This window comes from Esox lucius, chromosome 15 (genome assembly GCF_011004845.1).
Source record: "Esox lucius isolate fEsoLuc1 chromosome 15, fEsoLuc1.pri, whole genome shotgun sequence".
NCBI classification, from domain to species: domain Eukaryota; kingdom Metazoa; phylum Chordata; class Actinopteri; order Esociformes; family Esocidae; genus Esox; species Esox lucius.
This window is the reverse complement of record NC_047583.1, coordinates 11907732-11930114: the sequence shown is the minus strand read 5'-3', so window position 1 is coordinate 11930114 and position 22383 is coordinate 11907732. Positions and strand designations below refer to the sequence as shown.

General features: G+C 44.0%; 1 protein-coding gene across 2 annotated transcripts; it reads right to left on the bottom strand.

The window, feature by feature from the left end:
* Positions 1-282: 282 nt before the first annotated feature.
* Positions 283-21663, bottom strand: clic4 (chloride intracellular channel 4). 2 transcript variants are annotated; one of them, XM_010879237.5, is made up of 6 exons: positions 21222-21663; positions 7931-8040; positions 5688-5813; positions 5443-5549; positions 3923-4104; positions 283-2145 (listed from the first exon to the last, which is right to left on the bottom strand). In XM_010879237.5, the coding sequence occupies exons 1-6, from the start codon at positions 21288-21290 to the stop codon at positions 1981-1983; spliced, it is 759 nt and encodes a 252-aa protein (XP_010877539.1). In that variant the 5' UTR covers positions 21291-21663; the 3' UTR covers positions 283-1980. The 2 variants fall into 2 exon arrangements, with proteins under 2 accessions (XP_010877539.1, XP_019909570.1); XM_020054011.3 differs by lacking the exon at positions 21222-21663 and adding an exon at positions 9362-9385.
* Positions 21664-22383: the final 720 nt, after the last annotated feature.

Sequence of the window (22383 nt, the reverse complement as noted above, 5' to 3'; positions counted from 1 at the left end):
TCCCCATCCCAGGGTGTTCCAGCGACCTCAGCCATTGCCTCCAGGGGACTTGGATACCACAGTAGCATGGGTTTCAATGCTCCCCGCGGCCCTTTCAGCAAAAAGGGCCTAAAAATATTTATTTAAAACACACACGTCTTGTCGGAGTCATTTTAAAAGCTTAATGGACCAGTCTTGAATATGGGTTTTTAAGTCATCAGTTATTTCATGCCAATTTTAATATGAATATTGACTTGTTGGTTCTGCTTTCTGGAACAGCCCCCAGCAATGACAACCACAAACAAGAGTGCCAATAAGAGGTTTATTTCAATAATGTCAAGTGTTAAAAAAAGCTGCGTCAGCCTGGTTCTTTTGTTTCCATTGACATCCACATAGTCATTTCAGTGATATTTGAAACCCATCTGAGCAAGAGAAAACAAATAAGGCCAGAGATGTCTTTTTGTATTAAAACCCAAGCATGTAAAAAAGGCCTATTTCACCACTTATTGATACCAATTAACACATACAATTTACACACTGAAATCATAATGAAAACAAATATTTACAATTCCATTACCAACTTTGTATTATAATGATGTCTTTGTTTCCTTTAACCACAAAGCATTTTGGAACAATTATAGAATATATTCACTACCTTTGAGAGCATTCGAAATAAGAAAATCAGTGAGTCCTTCATTACATTTGTCCTTCTTCTCTCCCCGATGCCTTTTGCTCATAAATATCTGTAGGGTCACCTTTTCTGATTCTTGACTGCATATAGTGTTCTTCCATACGTCAAGAGAGAAAGACAGACAAGGAAAGTGTGTGGCTTCCATACTTCACTAGTTTACATAACAGGAGTCATTGAATCCACAGTGAGACTAGAATAATGTGCCCTTTTGGTGGTTGAAGTAGAGTTAATACCGCTGCCAGCACAACAAACGCTAAATCGTTCCCTTTTCATGCTTTACAGTGGAGGGGGGAACATGATAAAAAGTTCTGATATGATTGAGCTTTACTGCCTTGACGGTCAGTGTTTATATGTACCAGTTATGCTGGGCAACGCAATGACGGACAGCTCGTTTCCCCATGTAAGTGTTAATGGTTGTTTAGTTTGCTACATATGGTGTAATATTTCTGGAATCTCAGGTTCCATGGTCCTGAGCTGAAAACATCTAATTTAAGCACCTGGTACATGTCTGAAAGCCTAGACTGAGCTCAGCTAGCATATTGTCAGGGATGGTTGCACCAATTTTACATGTGTGTAAATACAAGGTCATGGAGAAAACTGTATTTGAGCATAGATAAGGTGACTGGTAGCCATACCTGTATAAAGGCTATTTCAACTCACTTAAGCAACGCAACAGTTAAATAAAACACATTGCAATGTCAAACTTGGCATAGCAACTAATTGCAAATGAAACATGCCTTAATTTCCTCTGGAGCCAAACCTGAAGCTTCCAACACTGTTTAAACCAATCCATTTAGCAAAAAAAACTAAATCAGCCTTGTAATGTTCACATTCATAGCAAGCGTAAAAAGCATGTCAATGTTGAACAGTTTAACAGACAATAGAAAACAAATGCTTGTGACCGTATTCCCATAAGAAATAGTGGGTCAGCCAGAAGGCCACTTTATAAGGACTGTATGTCATTCACCCACCAACACTGATAAACTCCTACACACATCCGCCTGTGTCCACTCTGGCAGATCCTTCACTGTCTCGCCAGTCGGATGCTTCATCGTCATGAAATCAAAGCGACAAAACAATGGACCTTCAGTGATCTTTCTGAGCTGCTTCATGTACTCAAAAAGATCTTCCAAAAATAAAAAGGGAAAACAGGAACAAAGGGCATGCATTCAGATTGCTTTAAATGAGGAGAGAAGGAAAGGTAGTCCATCGTTTTCTCTTTCGTGTCTGAACGGACCTGTCCCAGTGCTGGGGGGGTTGGGGGTGCGGCGGGGTGGGTGGGGGGAGGGGGGGTTGGAAACAGGCCAGGCCTATTTGACCAGCCTCTTGGCCACATCTTGGTAGGCGATTTCAATTTCTTTGTCGCTGGGGCAGGTGTTGGTGAACTCCTCGCGGGTGTAGGCATTCTGCAGGTACTGCCAGATGCCCGTCATGTCTCTGGGGATGTCAAAGCCTCTGTACTTCTTGGCCACCACCTGGCAACGCAGAGGGAAGTGAAGCATGTTAGTTCCCGAACACAAAAAGAGGTCCCTACAAGAGAGGTACAATTATTACCCGGGAAAAGAGCTATTGGCCTTAAAGGGGAAGCTTTCTCAAATCCAGATATTCACAAGTGATTCCATACATCGAAACTAGTTTGGTGGAGTTTGTCATTCTCTCGCTGTAGTGAAAACTCAAGACAGCAGCAAAAACAGGTCACATTATTCCCACCTAAAATGATTGTGATTATTTTATATAATAAGGCTAAGTATTTTGTAAACAGGGAAATCAAGCTGAGACACAGGTCTATTTTACAGTTGAGCCCTGTCTAACAGAAATATAGAAGAAAAAAAGAGATATACTGACAGAAACACAAATTAAGAATAGAAATCACAATTAAGACTATCAAACATTTGACCCACCTTATAGGCACCAAGACATCTAACTGTGGTTACACCGAAAGGCATTCCCAGCATGAGGGGCACAGGAGGCAAAAGCGGTTTTGCCTAACTCTACGTAAGCCTGCCGTATTCCTAGCAGAGTACTGCAGCTTTCTCACTAAATGTCAGGTGAGGGAGTTTCTGCAGGACAGCCCCTACGAAGACATCAACCAATGTCTATCCCTTCTGGAAGTCAGGGAGTCCCGGCCAAAACAATTGTAGATGACACAAATTGCGGAAGAAGTTTTGTGACTAATATAAAAACCATGTAGTTTCATGTTTCAGTTACTAGGAGATGAATGTTTTTTGCTGGCTTTTTTCCACTAAAAAGCATTATCAACAGTGCTGCTGGATCAGATGGTCTCAGATATCATGTACACCTCCACACGCTGGAATTCAGCAACATGTCTATTCTGTGTACATTAGAATAGCCACTGCAGTAGATTGGAATTCAGAGAGGTGGTAGTGGCTCAACAGTCTATATTTAACTGAACTTGACAGCTTGACTACAATGCTCATTCATGGGCAGTGTTTTTCATACAAAACAATGGCGTAGGTGATAAAAAAAATAACAATGTAACAGACTATTAGCAGGATGCCTTACACTATGGAGTACCTACACTTTCAAACTGGCCCCTCAGAGGAACCAAAACAATCCTGGGGTTGAAAACACCACCCTCATACCAAGTGTGCTACACATGAACAAACCAGGAGCAAACCACAGAACTCCTTTCAAACACTCACTGGCTCTGGCTGCTACAGTATGGCTTCAGATTACCAGGTTTCACAACTAACTTGGCCGTAGTACTTCTCGCATCTTTCAATGCATCTTCCACCAAAACACTTGCATATGAAGCTCCAAATAAGGGCATAGAACAGCTTCCCCACAAAAGCATGCATTTCCTTTCTGGCAGTCCACCACATATCTGGCAGTCAGCCACCAATTCATTACATGAAATCGTCACCACTGTTTAAGGTGAAGTAAACAGGTCCTGACTCCAAACCAATAGTACTTTAAAATAGCAAATACGTGCGTCAATAAAAATAAAGACTGGCGACTGAGCCGAGCTCAGAACATAAAATCACATGTCCCATTTGTTTCACAGCTGTCCCAACTCCAACCATCTAGTACCAACGCATGAAATCCCAGAATTTCGTGATTTTAGCTAAAGCTCCCCTTAAGGACACTGCATAAAGATGTTTTGCAAGGATGAACATCCCAGAATTCAGGCTGTGCTCCCTCATCAGCATAGGTGATGTGTGTTTACAGTGGGAACCTCTAACCCAGCTCACGCCTGCACAAAACATCCTGCTTATTGGACTCCACAGTCACCTTGACGATGTGCAGCTTGGGCAGAAGGTTGCAGTCAGCTAGTGTCATGTCGTCGCCGTCCAGAAACTTGCGCGTGGAAACCTTGATGTCCTCGATGCTGTTGTGGTCGATCTCGTCAGGCAGCGGAGAATGCAGGTAATCGTTCAGCTTCTGCAGGGTCTTCAGCAGGCCGCGCTCCAGACCTGTAGCATGAAAGGGAAGGCTGAGCATATTCCGGTAGCACAGCTGACCAGCTTTCACAAACCAGCTGCCTATACCGCGCAGAGTATTCAGCGATCTTCCTTAACCAGGACATAAAAGGATACCACGGCGGTTCTGTACTCAACCACCAGAGGGCAGCATTTTATTAGTTTGCAGAATGGAAGCTGCCTTGACTGAGTATTCCTCATTGGGTTTTCGGCATTATCTTGAGAACAAATAAGAATTGGTGCATACATCTACCTTCCTGGCAACTGGAACCAGGTAGCCTAGCGGTAAGAACACTTAACCACTAACAAAAAGGTTAAAAGTTTGAACCCAAACGTACAACCTATAGGTTGAAGTACTTTGCTCAAGGCCCATCTGCTCCAAACCCACTGATCATGATAGCGGACCCTGTTCATGACATTAAGGTAATCCTATACACATTTACAGTTCACATATGCATAATACACAGTCTGAAACAAGACAAATAATCTATAAGCACCCAACAAAGGTTTAATAATCATCATTAAATAGCTGCGTTGAACTCAATGTGGCTTATTGGATTGATTAACATGCTGGGTGTTTAGCCTGGGTGTGACTGGGTATGCTGTTCTACATCTTACAGTGTTGCCATCTTATAAATAGGACATCATATCATTCAGATATGACTTTCAGCATGGACATGGTCCAAAACGTATTCAGAGCAAACTGTCACGATGGGTCAATATTTTCGCAGTGTGGACAATAGAAGTCATTCCATCCAAGATAGCAGAGGACATGAACTTATCCTGTAAGCCATAAACAGCTAACACCAGATGACATGGCATCCATATAGATAAACATAAATAAACATGACTTTATGTTGTTCTCCAGTCTTATACAACGGTCTTTCCATGGTCACAGTATGATTGTGTTATCAGGTAGTTTTGAGAGGGCCATATAAAGTATAGCTGTGGCACGCTGTTAAACCTAAACTAGAGGAGATAAAGGAGTTGCTTTGAGCTCACACTCAGGCCATTTCTTGTTTTATCAGGCTGTCATGGTTGTTTTTCAGAGAGTCCAGCCAGGTGACATGGGAAACAGAGGCGGAATGGGCCAGGGGACTGAGAGGCCACCCCAGAGAACAAAAGCCCTGTGTCAGCACCCCCCGTCACCCAGCAACCAACCACCTCAGGCTACTGCTGTTTCCTAGCAACCGTACAACTCCCTCCCAGGCACCAGCATGTCTTAAATAAAAAAATAAAAACTCCTTATCCACCATCTTATAAGTAGCATTGACCCGACCATGGAGCTAACCGTTGAGTATGTTTGTGTGTTTCTGTTGAGGGAAGACTCACCTTCGTTGGCATCTGGCTTAGAGTTTTTGATGAAAGCGGAGAACTTGGCAAAGATATCCATACCAGCCGTGTTGGACTCAGGGTGTCTGGCACTGAGCTTTGTGAACCTACACACACACACACAGACACACACAGAGTTTAGATGCGCTACAAACATCGTTTAGAGTTCTAGGTATGCTGTCGCGCAGCCAGTGTGATGCGCCCGGTGAAGGGTGGGACAGGCTGGTGCCTCCCAGACAACTCACTTGGGGGGGCTGAGGACATCCTCCAGGAACTCCTCAATCTTGTTGACATCGGTCTTGACCTCCCCATTGAAGGTGATGAAGGGAGGGTGTGTTCCTGGGGCCAGGTTCTGGAGGTCCGCAGGCTTCCTGGGGAGAGCAGAACACAGAGGGGGGTGTGGGCAGACACACTAGACCATTACCACGGGCTGCACAACCATTTTAACCCCTTGGGCTGTTCCCCACATTCAGTGGGATTGACATTGATCTAATTGCCCTTTATTTGTGATACACTTGGTATTCTGTAATGTCCATAACGTGTAGGGCCCAACCTGCCAACCAAGACGAGTGCACTTCTGTCTTCACTTCAGACAACATCGTTCAAGAGCTAAGTTCTATTGCCTTCCCAGGTCAGTAGAGGTGCCTTTGGCCAACAGACAGGAGACAATGCTCTGTTCCAGCTCAATGCTAGATTGTTCTAGAGCTTTCTAGTCCTCTTGAGCGGCCAGCTGCTTTTTAACCCCCCCCCCACCCCCCCACACACGGCCATTCCATTTTAACAAGGCTGTGAGTGTGTGTCTATAGTTGAGTTTAATGTCTCTGGGAGGTGAGACATGATGAGAACACACAGAACATAATGAGTGTGTGATGAAGGACCTGCCAACAGCACAAAGCCCTAAGTCAGAGTTCATAATCATCCCCAAAAATGAACAAAAGGAAAACCTTTTATAAATGGCCTTTAGCCAACTTTAGCTAACTGACAAAATGCTCAGAGAAAGTAGCACACATTCTTTTGACCCAGTAAATCATTACAACCGGTCCAGTATGGACTTTTACACAGCCTCCTTTACATGCAAGGTGGACCATGTCACCATGGAGCGTGATACAGTGGTTAAGACCTCCCTTAAAAGGAGAGACGTGACAGGCCTAGCAGTCACGGGCACCAAAACAGGAAGTGACCTCAACCCTTTGGCATGGGCACAGAAAGTGCCTCTTTGCTCTATGGGAGCACTAAGGAGGAGGAAGCGGTAGAACAATTAATACATCTGTATGAAGAGGAGATGCTTTAATCATGTTATTCATTGAGATTTGTAAAAAAAAAAACATATCCAAGTGTATGCCATAACAAGGTCACATCAGGGTTGAGGTCAATTCCTCTGAATTTCTGATAGTTCAAAAAAGTGAACTAAACTGCCTGGTCTTACAAAAAGACCTGACAGTATGGCGTCAGAGCAGCAGGACAAAGACAGCGTCAAAGTGGGCGAATATCCTCCAATGCCTTTTTCAACACCTCGACAAGCTTTTCTGATATTACACAGCCTATTACACAAATGTAAATATGCTCAGAAACACATGCAGCTAAATTTCCACACCTACAGATAGAGGAAGGTAGCTCGGTGTACTGCCAAGTCTTGTTTTGTTTCTCTAGATTTCCCACAGGCCCAAACCAGGCTGAGGCCAGCAGTGTTTCAGATTACCCACAGGCCCAAACCAGGCTGAGGCCAGCAGTGTTTCTGATGCCTACAGGACAAAACCAGGCTGATGCCAGCAGTGTTTCTGATGCCTACAGGACCAAACCAGGCTGAGGCCAGCTGTGTTTCAAATGCCTACAGGACCAAGCCTTGATTCACATCTCTGCACAGCATTTCATCAGAGAGCAAGCTGCCCTGTCTGACTCAGCCACGGAAATGAAGATCAGACAAGTGCCCGCAGTCTTGGCTTGGGAGTAGGAAAAACAATCAGAAAGTATTTAGGTGCCACAGAGACATAATGGCTGGTAGGGAATAACGTTTGCATGCAGTTTTAGCCAAGGCTAAATTGTGGTCACATTTCTTTAGAAAGGGAAGCTGATCATTTTAGATCCTGCGTTAAAAAAATTCTAGGGTGGAAGTGATCACAACCTCAAATAGACTACTAAAAAGCGTGTTTATTTTCCAGATTTTTCCAGACTTTGGGTCGGGAAGGTCATGGGAAAACCAGTAAGACGATAGGATGGAGGGGATGTTTGAAGGCGGTGGTCTGCTGAGTGAAGAGCCCAGAAAATCTCTGGGAGACGGTTACTCAGAAGAGCACAAGACAAGTCAGACGCGAATCCATATTGGAGCAAAGAAGGCAGACCATTTGACGTTTAGTGAAGGAGTCGGCTAGCTAGTGTAACGTGTAGCAAAGGAACCAGGTAGTTTGACGTTAAGCAAAAGATTCGGTTGGCTAGTGTGACGTAGGAGTGAGATAGCTTATTTGATGGCGCTATCTGGTGTCTCCCTCACCTCTTTAGGTCCACTGTGGTGACATTGAAGACCACTCCCTTCAGCCACAGGATCATGAACAGCCTCTGAGAGAACGGGCAGTTTCCGATGCTCTCACCATCACTTCCTGCCTGAGAGAAAAGGTTAGGGGAGGTTAGATTAGACAACATTGTATTAGCATGACTTAAAAGATTATGGACGACATTCACATGACATTTATTTGACAGGAACCCATCACAGAAAGCAACAAAATGCACAGTGGCCGCAAGGATGACGGGCAGAGAATACAAAATGTCTGACAGATCTAAATAGGATCTTGTAAACCCATCACAGTCAAGTCAAGGTATATCCTTAAACAGCGAAAGGGCTCAGAACGCCGACAAACAGCTCCGCGCTGCACCCAAGAGTGAAACCTTCTGGGTTTTACCGCACTGACCCGACACAGGCCCACTTTGAGCCGACAATGATTCTTTCACACAGATTAGAGACTGTCTGACCTCCGTCTCAAAACGCTTTAGCACACTGCCACAGCCGCCTCCATTCATCCGCCCTGCCAGGCAGCCAAGTGGAACTCAGCCTCCTGAAGTGACTGAGAGGGGCTCTGAGAGGGAGGCCAACAGCTTCTCGTTTTATCAGACCCAAAGAGACAGTCCGACGCATTTCGTGAGGAGGGAGGAAACGTTGGCCAGTGCTCAACCTTCACCATGAGACCCTTACTAAAGGCTGTTGGGGTTGTCAAACTAATTGTAACCAGAACAACAAGAGACAACATGTCACAGACTCCCTCCTCGTCCACCTCAAACCGGCCCAAATCAATAGACATCCTCAATCCAAGCAGGCGCCAGTTTCCAGCTTTGAGCAAGAGTAGATGACAAGGTGAAGAAACAATGGGCAATTGAAAAACACGGAGCATTTAATGCAAACGTTCCACCTCATTGTAAAGTAAAATGTTACACAGTTACAGTCATTACTAATTAGGAAAATGTAATTAAACATTCACAAAGATCTTGTTTGTGTCAGCAAACTGCCTTGTTAACCTTTAATCTAACCATTAGTAGTAATTAGTGTATTCCATTTTAATGCTAGCTCATTCTGTGTTGGTGCTTTATTATCTGGCATTTCTCATGGTGACATTTCTGGCATTGATAGCCACCCATTGTTCTGCAACTGTCACTGCTAATTACTGTACAATGTATTTTCTGACATTAACCCCATTGTCCCAGTTCCTCATCTTCCTATTTAAAGATTATCAACTCAGGCATAGTCTCAGCCCTGATTTCAAAATCTTCCAGATTTCAACAACTTCTTAAAGAGTGTCCTGTAGAGACAAAGAGCACATAGAGGAATGCCATTCTCAGAGCCAGTTATTTTTTTAAGAATACCCACTATTTAACAATGAGGGCAAAGACCGAAGGTCACTGAAGTAGAGTAAAGGAATGTACCTTATCTCACCATTAGTGTAGCTTGGTCTACTGTACCCTTCGCCCCAACAGCCTAACCATTTCTTGAACTTTCTCATTCAGTCTTCCTTCCTCTGACCAGTGATCTTGTGGAAATCCCCCCGAAATTCAGGCCCATTCTAACATCAGACAGACTAACACAAATTAAAATAGCATATCACCGCCTTCAGAGTTATGGATTGACAGACTTGACAGAATTGGTTTCTGTTGAGCAAACAGCCCCCTTGACCACTAGAAATACAACAATAAACAATTACAAAATAATACATGAACAAATATTTTTTAAATATAATTTTTTTTCTGCTGTACTTTTGTACTTTTTTTACAGAGGCACAGCCTCTGTGATAGCGTGAATGAATAGGGGACTTTGTTTCCAGAACGTTCCAGGCAGTGTATCCAGCCAGTAACACCCCGCTGGTGTGTACAGCCAGTCTGCTGTTTCTCTCCCTGGCTGGCTCACTCTGGTGTGTATCAATGTGTTCTCTCTGTTTGATCTGCCAGCTGCTCACTGTGCTAGAGCTGCTGTTCTGTGTTGTTTGAGTTCAATTCAACAAGTGAAAAGGTAGGATTAGATCAGTCTTTGTTTAGCACCCCCTCCTTATGATTCGATGTCTGTCGGTGTATGGAACTTTTGCCGTCAAGACGTATTACTTTGGATCCTGTTAGCTCCGTAAAGACCTGTTGAAGACACCTTTTGTCCAGAGAGATTGTATTGTTGTTGGTTACTATGTGTTAGAGGTATGAATGACTAAGACACGGCCATAATTCCCATGACGATGGAGGACTCAAATGACATTCTGCCAATAGTGAAGTCCTGTTCATAGTCGCACCTAGGTAACCTTGTGAATGGCATTTCCAAGAATAAAATGATTCATAGAAGACAAATTCAGCGTGCAAATTAGTCAGTGAGCTCCTTCTCCCTCCCTTCAGGATACAGAGCCCATGCCCAGAGATCTCCAGGCACATTGTAGCAGCTGTGGAAATATTCTCTCTCTGTCAGTCAGAACATGGCGGCCCTCCACAGGAACAGCCCTCTGTCTGACACACATCTCAGAGCCGCAGAGACCAGTAGACCCCCGCTACGGACCGTCCAAGGCAAGAAGGGCGAAATACAAGAACAAACCGATGGAATTAGCATCGATCGAGTTGGAAAATGTATGTAAATAAAATAGTGTGGTCTAGGGTGAAAGAAAGCAGGCCAAACCCTTTACAGCTTTATGAGCTTCAGAAGCAGCAGGCTGCTTGGCGCTCTTCTCCTCCCTCTAGAACCTCCCCTCTCTCACCCCATACTGGGCCCCTTAGTAAAGGAAGGGGGCAGAAACTATTCCAGAAATGTCCAGTTAGTCCCACCAAGGAAGGTACTTTGTTTAAGTGAGAAGGATCCCGTTAGCAGTGCATATCCACTGTATTAGCCTGTAAAATATTCACAAAAATTCTAAAGCAACGGTCTAAAGCAAAACTGTCAAAATGGTAATCGGTTTTGGTTTTTCCTTTTTCACAAAATATACAGAAGCTTTAATTCTATTACTACAAACCCGATTCCAAAAGTTGGGACACTGTACAATTGTGAATAAAAACAGAATTCAATGATGTGGAAGTTTCAATTTTCAATATTTTATTCAGAATACAACATAGATGACATATCAAATGTTTAAACTGAGAAAATGTATCACTTTAAGGGGAAAATAAGTTGATTTTAAATCATGGCATGGCAGCAACACATCTCAAAAAAGTTGGGACAAGGCCATGTTTACCACTGTGTGGCATCCCCTCTTTTTATAACAGACTGCAAACGTCTGGGGACTGAGGAGACAAGTTGCTCAAGTTTATGAATAGGAATGTTGTCCCATACTTGTCTAATACAAGCTTCTAGTGGCTCCACTGTCTTAGGTCTTCTTTGTCACACCTTCCTCTTTTTGATGCGCCAAATGTTTTCTATGGGTGAAAGATCTGGACTGCAGGCTGGCCATTTCAGTACCCGGATCCTTCTTCTATGCAGCCATGACATTGTAATTGATGCAGTATGTGGTCTGGCATTGTCATGTTGGAAAATGCAAGGTCTTCCCTGAAAGAGACGATGTCTGGATGGGAGCATATGTTGTTCTAGAACTTGGATATAACTGTCAGCATTGATGGTGCCTTTCCAGATGTGTAGGCTGCCCATGCCACACGCACTCATGCAACCCCATACCATCAGAGATACAGGCTTCTGAACTGAGCGCTGATAACAACTTGGGTTAGTCCGGATGACATGGCGCTCCAGTTTTCCAAAATGAACTTCAAATTTTGATTCATCTGACCACAGAACACATTTCCACTTTGCCATGTCCATTTTTAATGAACCTTGGCCCAGAGAAAAACGCCTGCACTTCTGGATCCTGTTTAGATACGGCTTCTTTTTTGACCTATAGAGTTTTAGCCGGCAACGGCGAATGGCACGGTGGATTGTGTTCACCGACAATGTTTTCTGGAAGTATTCCTGAGCCCATGTTGTGATTTCCATTACAGTACCATTCCTGTATGTGATGCAGTGCCGTCTGAGGGCCCAAAGATCGGTATGGTTTTCCAGCCTTGACCCTTACGCACAGAGATTGTTCCAGATTCTCTGAATCTTTGGATGATATTATGCACTGTAGATGATGATAACTTCAAACTCTTTGCAATTTTTCTCCGAGAAACTCCTTTCTGATATTGCTCCACTATTTTTCACCGCAGCATTTGGAGAATTGGTGTTCCTCTGCCCATCTTGATTTCTGAGAGACACTGCCACTCTGAGAGGCTCTTTTTATACCCAATCATGTTGCTAATTGACATAATAAGTTGCAAAATGGTCCTCCAGCTGTTCCTTATCTGTACATTTAACTTTTCCGGCCTCTTATTGCTACCTGTCCCAACTTTTTTGGAATATGTAGCTCTCATGAAATACAAAATGAGCCACTATTTGGCATGACATTACAAAATGTCTCACTTTCACTATATTCTATTGTGAATTAAATATACATTTATGTGATTTGTAAATTATTCCATTCCTTTTTTACTCACAATTTGTACAGTGTCCCAACTTTTTTGGAATCGGGTTTGTATGACTGAAATATAATAAAATGTGTGGTTATTTTATACCTTTGACCCTTTCAAAAACGAGATAACAGGATTTCATCATGATTATACGGACTGACAAATTTAAAGGACCAACATTGCATGAACAATTTGGGGAGTGAAAGAGCTAACTGCAATTAACTTGTTATAAATGGTTATAAAAGTCAGGGGAGCTTGAGACTTAAACTGGACATCCACATCTATAGAAATACCCAATGGACTGAGGGGTCACATACAATAGCTCCTTCTTACTGACAAGTAGGACAAAAACATATTGCTGTGTCCAATATGCACAATTTTTTGATTCCCTGCTGTGAACATTCAATGCTAGCTAATGTTTTAAGCAATATTTAACACTTTGGCAAAGGGTGAGGTTTTAAAAGCATACACCGCACTAATATTCTACTTTTGCAAACAGAAAACTGTAGCAGCATCAAATGTTTCATTGATCAGGGAAAAAAACCTAAAAAATCTGAATCACAGCCCAGTTCAACCTGGTTTCATCAGCTTCCACTGACAAAATAGATTTTTTTGGTCAAAACAGTTTCATTGAGCAATATAGCAAGACAACCTTGATTGTCTGCAAGCTCTGGATGAAAGCATCTGCTAAATGACTATTCAGTGATCACGAGCCCTCACAGCCCCCAAGATGGTTGTCTGTAAACAATGTATTCATTGCTATGAGCTGCGGATATCCAAGAACCATTCAGTTCAACAGTGCTTATTACAGAGCTTCTAGCAGGGATCACCCAACTGAAACCAGGAGGAAAAGCACAGGATGGTTCAGACAACATCATCAAAAAATAAAAAAAGACTCTGAAGAAAGATAATGCGTTACTTTACACTAGCATCGAATAGAGTCATAAGATCAGTGATTATGTTTTGACATTTACAGTGTCTTTGGAAAGTGCCACTGGATATAACACTTGCTTTCGTAGACTTTGGCATTCATGTCTAATCGTTTGATTTTGGTGTCATCACACCAGAGTATCTTTTTCTCCATGAGTCCTCCAGGTAGCATGTCATAAGCCTTTTACTCAGGAGTCTACCCACTCTACCATAAAGGCCGGACTGATAGTACTACAGAGATGGCTGTCCTTCTGGTATGTTCTCCCATCTTTGAAACTCTGAAGTTTGATCATTGGGTTCTTAACAAGCATCAGTTACTACATGATTTACCCAAGCACTATTAAATCACCTTCCTTTCTGTGTAATTAGGAGCTAGGAGTCGGGATAATCCCTAACAAGTATACACCCTCCCTCAATGTCAGCAAAAGAAAGATGATAACCGTCGACATCAGGAAAGGAGGAGGGAATACGCCCCGACCCACATCATCAGTAGTAAAAGTCTGAGAGTTCAAGCTCCTTAAGGTTTACACAGTCGTGGACAGACAACTACACCAACCACTGTTGTCCATATGGCGTCCCAGTGGCTCTGTCCGAAGGCCACTGAGAAACTTCAACATGCCAGTCTGGGTCCATCTTTCTGAAGCAGGCCTGGAGCATTTTCAAGGACCCCACACCCCAGACACCTGCTATCCATCCACTTAGTGTCACGAGATCCCAGACTAAGAGACACAGAGCTTCTACTGGCAAGACACAGAGCTTCTATTGGATTGATGAACGAGAACAACAGACCACAGCCAACAATGGACCACAGCCATCGGACTGATCAACACTAGAACAACGGACCAAACACACACACACACATCTGCTACCAGATTCCTTTTAACTATTCTTTAATGCCCAGACTCTGTTACCATTACTACTACAAAAACATCCCCAAGCTGACACACGTCAAACAGCACACTGAACCGGCACTTCACTGCGTTTACCCACTGCACTGAGATTAATATCCTCCTGGAGCACTGCGTCAGTAATCATTTTCTTATTTACTAGATCTTCACTGTTGTTGTTGCATTGTCGTAGGGAACTGGCAAGTACGCCCCCCCTCCCCCATCCCGGAGGAGAAGATGACTGATGCTGAAGTCAGTGAATGTTCACGGTGACATACTGGAGCACAATGGGAGCACTGTCCCCCCCCCCATTCCCAAACTACAGGACACACACCAGTGGTTAGGTCATAGGCCATGACCTCACTTCTCTCCTTCACACCGTCTGATAATGGATCTAATGTTGTAATGACCATCTTCAGCCACGTAGGGTTTGGTTGTACAGCGGTCTCAGCTGATTTGCTTAAAAAAATATATATATATTTACTGGCACTTTCAAAAAGTGACTTCTTTAGCGCATTAACATTTCATGGCCAGGAACATCACTGCAATAAAATCATAATACATCCCACTACATCTCACCATCTAAGCTTCACTAACACACTTCAGGGATCGTATAAATTATCAGTCGGGCCGTTTTCATCAGTGCCTTTGTAATATTATATTCTACCTTACATTTTCAAGAGCTCAAGAGGGGTCAAAGCCCGGGACCGGTAGCGCCTGTATTGGTTTTTCCTGAGTAGAGTTCTGCCCTGTCTACACCAGGTCTAATTTTGGTAACATGACAGCCATGTCCTTCCACTTCTCCTCTCACACTTAACATTCTAAATTGGGTGGGCTCGAGCTCAGACCACACTTTCACCGAATAAGGAGCTGGTGAGTCGGGCCAAAAAGCCCTTTGCCGCCCCCCTCCCCCGACACGCAATACCGGAGGAATGTTCTCTGGGAAAGGCAGCAGAAACGTCACACCTCTCCTCCTCTCCGCCACGCTTGACAAGCCTGCAGACTGGGCTGTGATGGGGGGGGGGGGGGGGCACAGCAGCTGAGTCTGGCTAGGCCCCGAAAGGGCTGGACAGGGTGGGACTGACTGGGCTTCCTTGGAATAGGCCAGGGTGAACGGAGTTAGAGCTGGGCTGTGGAGTCTGTGGTCAGAACGATGACTGTGTTGTCCGAGCCTACGGGTTAGGAAATGAGTCACAGCCTGAAGTGACTCACAGATGTCATGGAGAGGAATCCCATGACTCCCAGTCCGAGACGCCCACCAAAGGAGGCGGAGGAAAGACTTGCCACGAGAAAATCTTATTGGGACACTGACCAAAGGGTGGAGAGGAAGAAGTCTGAGTCCTCAATAATATGACCAATCCTCTCTGCAGGTTAATAACACAAAAATAGAACTGAAAGTCAGGGAGGGAAATGTGACTCAAGTTTAGGGAGAAGCAAAAGACCAAGACAGGGAGAAAAAACCTGGATGTGCAGGAGAAATAAAGGCTAGACCGTTCTGGCTCATCTCCCAGTGACAGGTGTTTAAACTGTTTCTTCCAGCACCAACACAGCCCAAGCCCGAACACAAGTATTGAGGCACAGCGACTGTCCACCTCTTAAGAACAGAACCCAGACACACGACTGACACACAAACACGCACGACTCCTCACCAGCAGTCCCCCTCACTCAAATCACACAGCCTATATGCATCTGACAGAGGCAACGTCAACACTAAATACCGGAGACTCTTTAAAGAACCACCCCCTTGGTCCGAATTGTGTTTGACTGTTTAAACAGCGGCAAAGCCTGTTCCATGGCCACACAAACAAAACACAAGGACCAACCATCAGATGGCCAAAACAAACCACCTCTTTCTATTCCAGGGTTTGTCACAAACAAAGAACTCCCAAAGCTCATGAGCTAATGTTTGCGGTAGCAATGCCAAGGCAGTAACCAATCCACCAAGCAACAGAACGACCGTCACCATGCAGGTTTGGATTATGTTTCGTTGCACTGTACGGTTCAATGACGACAACGTCTGAATCTAATCTAATACAGCACAATATTCATACCACAGATCTATGGACTGGATCAGGTCACCCAATGACACGAAGAGCCAAACACTCCGTTTTAAACGGCAGAAGGAGACAACGTGATGTTGAGCGACGAGCGAGTGAACGACGGGCCAGGTCAGTCCTGTGACCACTCCGTCCTCTCCGTTAGCTCACCAGGCAGCGTGACGAACATATGCAGCAGGGACCGGGGACGCAACGATGTCTGAGAAAGAGCCAAAGGCAACGTCCGAAGACAACCGCCAGTCTGTAACTGGCTCACATCTGATTGTCTATCCGATCGGGGGTCTTGGAGCGGTTCTGCAATCTAAACGGCTGCCTCCGGTTCAGATGCACGGCTGCAGCGTGGGTTTGAATCCAGCCCGCAGCTTCTTTCACATCGAATAATATAAAGACGCCAATAACAACACAAATGTGATCTGTAAATGGTTGCCTGCCCGGTTGCAACACATCCTAAAACCCTCCCATGCGTTCCACCTCTCTCCTCGGGTTTCTCACTCCCTATCCATCCCGACCCCCGGAATGGGAAGTAAGTGTTGAGGCTCCACAGGAAAACCCGCTAATTTGACGAGGGACTCAATGGAACCAGGATTAAACAGCAACTTCCTCCCAGCAGGCACCGTCATTTGTCTAAACAGGATGGCATTATTACACCGCCACGATGTCAGAAGAAACCCTGCTCATTCAATGTTGTGGTACATCGCTGTTTCCATGTGGCCAAACAGTTTGAATAATGAAGGATGTTGATCCCAGATTCTGCAGAGAGCAAGTCCATAGTACAGAACTATAGCACTCACAGCTATGGCAACAGACCATTAATCTTTGTCCCCTTACTCATGATTCTGACTGCAGCAATACAATACACAAACTACTACATTGATTTTACTATAAAAATCTGCCACCCATTAATTACTTTAGTTACCCAGGAGAGAATATCTTCAAGTAAATATGCAAAAAACAGGTTAAAGGGCAAATAAAAACGAGTGTATATACTCATGACAAGTTAAACTCCCTGTACGCAAGGCCAAAGATTTTTAGATTATTTATGGTACACTCACTTAATTTTTATACAGCTACAACAGAATCTCGTGATCGAGCAAAGGAAAATTAGGACCAGGACATGAAAAAGTAACCAGAACATAAACGGCTTGTTTGAACATTTTTATATTGTTAAGGTATATCAATGCGAATGAACTCTGGCGCGCACCCCTACCCCGGCCGCCTGAGGGAGTTTCTAGGTAAAACACGATGACCCCAGAAGAACCCTGCTGGTGACGCCTTCCCACCACCCTACATTACACATTTTCATCGGTATCAAATGAAATGCAGACGTCGAAACGCAAGAGAGATGTCCTTCCTCTTATGATAACTGGTCTCCTGAAGAAGCTATCCCTTTCCAACCTACTTCCTTTACTCCCAAAGTTTGTATGTTTCTCCAATTTATGACTCGGCAACAAATACGAGGATAGGACAACCGTTATTTCAAAATGAGAAACGTCTGTAAAGAGAATTCCTTTGGCCATTTACTTTAAAACATGCACTGTAACATTTCTCGGGCCCCAGATGGAGTGAGCAGTGTGTTCACCTTTAGGATGTTATCCTGGAAGGACATCCCCAGGAGGGTTCTTCAAAAAAAACAGGTCATCGGCACTTTACTGGGCTTAGTCTCCATGTTTTCCATGTAACTCTCCCCGTTATAAACAGACAAACCTCCTACCAACCAGGGACGTGAGAGTGGATCACTTCATGCTCACATTGTGGAAGTGTACCATAAACTAAACATGATATAAACATGGCACACTTGGTGCCAAAGAAAGCATACTAAAAAGGATACATATATAGGTGATTCTGTGGCATTGCCCTTGAGTGTTCCTGAGCAATTCCCTGAACCTCCAGATAATATGGGTCATCAAGAAAATGGGCCCGCACTTCCCTTTTGGTGCTGGAGGGCCTAACCAAAGTGATTAGAGCACAGGATGAACAGTGAATTCTTCTAACAGGGCCTCCATAATGATCACATAGCATTCAGCCAAGACGCAACGGAAGCTTAACCTAGGTGTAAAAGCGTTCAAAGAAAACGCACATCTGTCTATACTACTTCTACCCCAGAAGGTTTGTCAGTTTAAATTTAAATCGGCTAATACGGAAATCAGTGAGACAGGAAGTCAGGCTCGTCTTCCACATCGCAGCTAGTCAGCAATCAGGAGGGATCTAGTGGAATGAGTGTGAATGGAAACCCCAGGGCTCCCGTTGTGGTGGGGTTATGGTTATGTGACACCATGGGGGCTTCACAGACAGATTATCAATCTGAACACTCACAGACAGATTATCAATCTGAACAACAACTTGCAATTCACCCGGTTACAGTTTGCAATCCAACTGCCTAATAGCTAGGCCTAACAAGATTGCAAACATTACTGATTAACAATTTGACTTGCAGCATTCAGGAGTCAACGGAGACCAACACTGTCACTTAGAATTCGCAGTCCACAACATGCCAGGTCCTTTAATGGGATCGCCTACAATTCATCGGCTGACTGCAGATGGGATCAAGGGTTATTTTGACGTCAGGTTAACTCTGCACTTCCACATCAATAAAAGACGCCCAAACCCACTGCGACAATACAAACTGTTTCCATAGAGACCTCACAAGGCCAACAGTAAACAGAGTGGGTGGATTTAAAGCAGGCAATAAACTCCCATCCCGCCTCACAATCTAGGCGTGTCAGCTAGTTTCAATGACGCTAAAGTCTCATCTGGTCTTCTCACCTCTGATGCCGGCTGGATAACGGTTGGGATGGGGACCAACACGCCGCTCAACGCTGAGAGCGGCGCACACAGCCTTATCAGCCAAGGCCAGGGGCCACTGTGTGTGGGGCCCGTGGCAACGTCCACGCCTGCCGCATTGTCTCACGCCAGCCCTATGTTTAAAGCAGCGGAGCGGGAACAATGACGGACACCTGCAGCATTAATAATGAACGCGTTACGCGTCAGCATCCACCAAGGAGGAATGGATAGGATGTTGGGGTAGAGCTCGTTCGTCCTCTCGCAATCCAAACCCTCGCTTTGTGCGCACACATAGACACAACACACACACACATAATCATGTGTACACAAGCGTCACAAAGAAGGGCACATAATGACACAGAGAGTGGGAAAGTGACTGTGTGTTTAGAATCACCAGGGATTAGGCAACAACGTCAAGGGCTAGCAAGTTGGCTGTCGCTGACATCTTCCTGTTCTCTGTCCTGTAGAGAAGCCAGTAGCCAAGGGCAAACAGGCCAGCAGTATGAACGTGAAACACCCTTTCTCCCTCGACAGAACTCCTGTTGAGGATCACCTCGGTCAGCGGTTGACAACAAAGTCGGACGGACAGACGGTCTACTGAACCCAAGCCAGGGTTACACAAATAACTATTATACTGTGGCAAAGGTAAAGATTGCGAGACTAGGCTCCCTTTCTCACACAGGCTAATGAAGAGGACGGACTGCGGGTTCGTGTGTCCACGGGAACTGCGGTCATTGCAAACAGTTAACAAGTCATCTGACAGATCATGAGCCTGACTGAGGATGTTCAGCCCTGGAGCCACAGGCACATAGATCCCACTCAGAATCCTAGCCAGCGATGATAATAATCACCAGTAAAATACTGCCAGCAGGGGAGTACGTTTATATCACTAATGAAGGAGGTTCGCAGGCTGGAGGGCTCTGAAGTTTAACCCTAATTGAAATCAGGCCCCGAAAAAGCCACCGCCCCCTTTCCCTGGGTCCCACCCCCTCCCACTGTTTTCCCTCTCACTCTTTTCCCGCTCTGCCAAACAGGCAGAAGAAAAGAAAAAAATTATCCTGGTCACCAGCAGGATTGTCTGGGTTGAGTCAATAAAACATTTCAGTCAAATCCCAAGTAATTAGTGTATGTGCTATTCAAGCGCATGTAACATTTGCTATTAAATTGAATGATTTAAATTAATGTTCAAAGAGCCAAGCTATAGCTCCCTCACTGAAAGAACAACAAGATGTAGGCCTATTATTTTATCCCTAATGCATGTCAATAAAGAGGGGTGAAGAAGGCTATCCTTATTTTGGTGTAAAATGTTTTAATTATTGACTCACTGATTTCTTACAAACTTGAGGGTAAATGTCATGTTTATGAAACTGTTTCATTGGAGTCTTTTGCATCACGACCATCCAGCCGAAGCAGGAGCTAATCCACATAGAACTCTAATTGGTAATGACAGTAAAACTTTAAATTGTCAAATACCAGCCGATTCCAAAGGACCCAGATATGCAATTGACCCAAACAGATTCTTGTAGTTACTTCAACCTAGGACCACTTCATTGTTTAGACCAGCGAGACCACACGAATTGGCAATGTAGTTTATAGTTAGCCAATCGATTGAGTGGAGGCACTGGTTAAAGAGCTATTGAGAGACTTATATATTCACAATACCTTTTTAGAAAGGCTATGAAATGGAGGCACACTTGGAAAGAGGGATGCTTTTTTTCCCTCTCAGTCTCCAACTGATGTTGGGTCGCGGTATCCGCCCTACACGTCTGACACATAAAACCCACATGGCCACACTTTGGGAGGGTCTCAAATACTAACCTACAGAAATGACTACAAATCCTAAAACGTTTGTTTAAATTGATCACCGTGTTTTCCACCGTTATTCCAAATAACAGCTTTTTCAAGCAAATGGCAGCAATATAACTAAGACCAAATGGTAGGCTACATCAATAAGGACAGCCCACTTTTGAACGGTACTATGCACTCCAATATATTTTTTTAATATAATTTTCCTACTGATAATCCCACAAAAAACATCAACTATCGAATAAATGTATGAATGTAGTTCTAATGAATGCTATAAACTTTTTATTCAGAAAAAATGTGTTCAAGAACAAAATAAATAAACTTCTCAAATGCGACTTCCAAAAGAGCCTGCTGGATAACCTATTCTGGAACGTACCTTCACAAAGAGCTCGATAACGGGCTCGTTATCCGCCTTGATTCCATTCTGCGGCACAGACAGAGACATTGTGGACTACGCTTTCAACTTTTCCAAACGAAGTACGTGTTCTTGACGTTTCCCAACAAACTGCTATGTTCGCCACCCCCTTTCTTCTTGTTTTCCTGTAACCGCTTTTCCTAGGCTGGTGACCAGCTGGACACTCGCTGTTTTCACACAAGAGTGCTGGGAGGAGAAAGTCGAGCACAAAAGATCGCAATGTGCAAATTGGTGCAGCTCGTGCACACAACTGAGACACTTTCGTCGATGTAGGAGAACAGCTACAGAACCATCGTTGGAAACCTTTCACAACTCAATTTCTGATCTCTGTAAGTGAGCCGCTGTAAGTAGGATGATGAAGAGAGGAGGACGAGAGGGAAGAAAGGGCTACGGGTTTATTTAAAGGCGTGATGTCATCTCTTAGAGCAAACAAAAAATGTGGGCAGGGATTCAGAGGGAGTCTTCATGGAGGAATGATGGTGGATGGCTTCATGCGCTTCTGCTCAAAGTGCGGAGAGCGTTAGCCCATGGGCTTTACAAAACATGACAGCAGGAATTACTTATGACATTCTGCTCATAATCATTATTATTAATACACATCATATAGTTTTGAAATAGAACATGTGCTGTCCATGATTAGAAATATGCTTATCTACCCCAGCAGGTTTAACCAAATACATTTGCTTGTGACTACAGTAACATCTGTAACATACTGACATGTGCAAATTGTGTTTGTCTGGGTGTTTTCGTTTTCGAGACGAATTAGGAACAATGGAGGATCCTCCAAGGATAATAAACTGTGAGAAATGTGTCATGAATGTAGTTGATTTTCGGTTTAGGGGTTATAAATAGGGCTAACTTACAATTGGGGTTAGTGTTAGAATTTGGGTTTCTTGTAGTTTTAAGCCTTGCGGGTTAGGTAAAGGCATTAGGCCTGTGTTACATGTATGCATAAAGGTCAGGATATTGAGGATAATGAAGACTTCCATTGATTCTAGTAGCTGTTCATGTAGACCCAAAAGACCACAAATAATCTACACAGGGCAAGAAAAATATAATAAAAGGAAAAAGCAGTCATGTTTTGAATAATACTATGGCCTTAAAGTGCAGTAAATTATTAAAT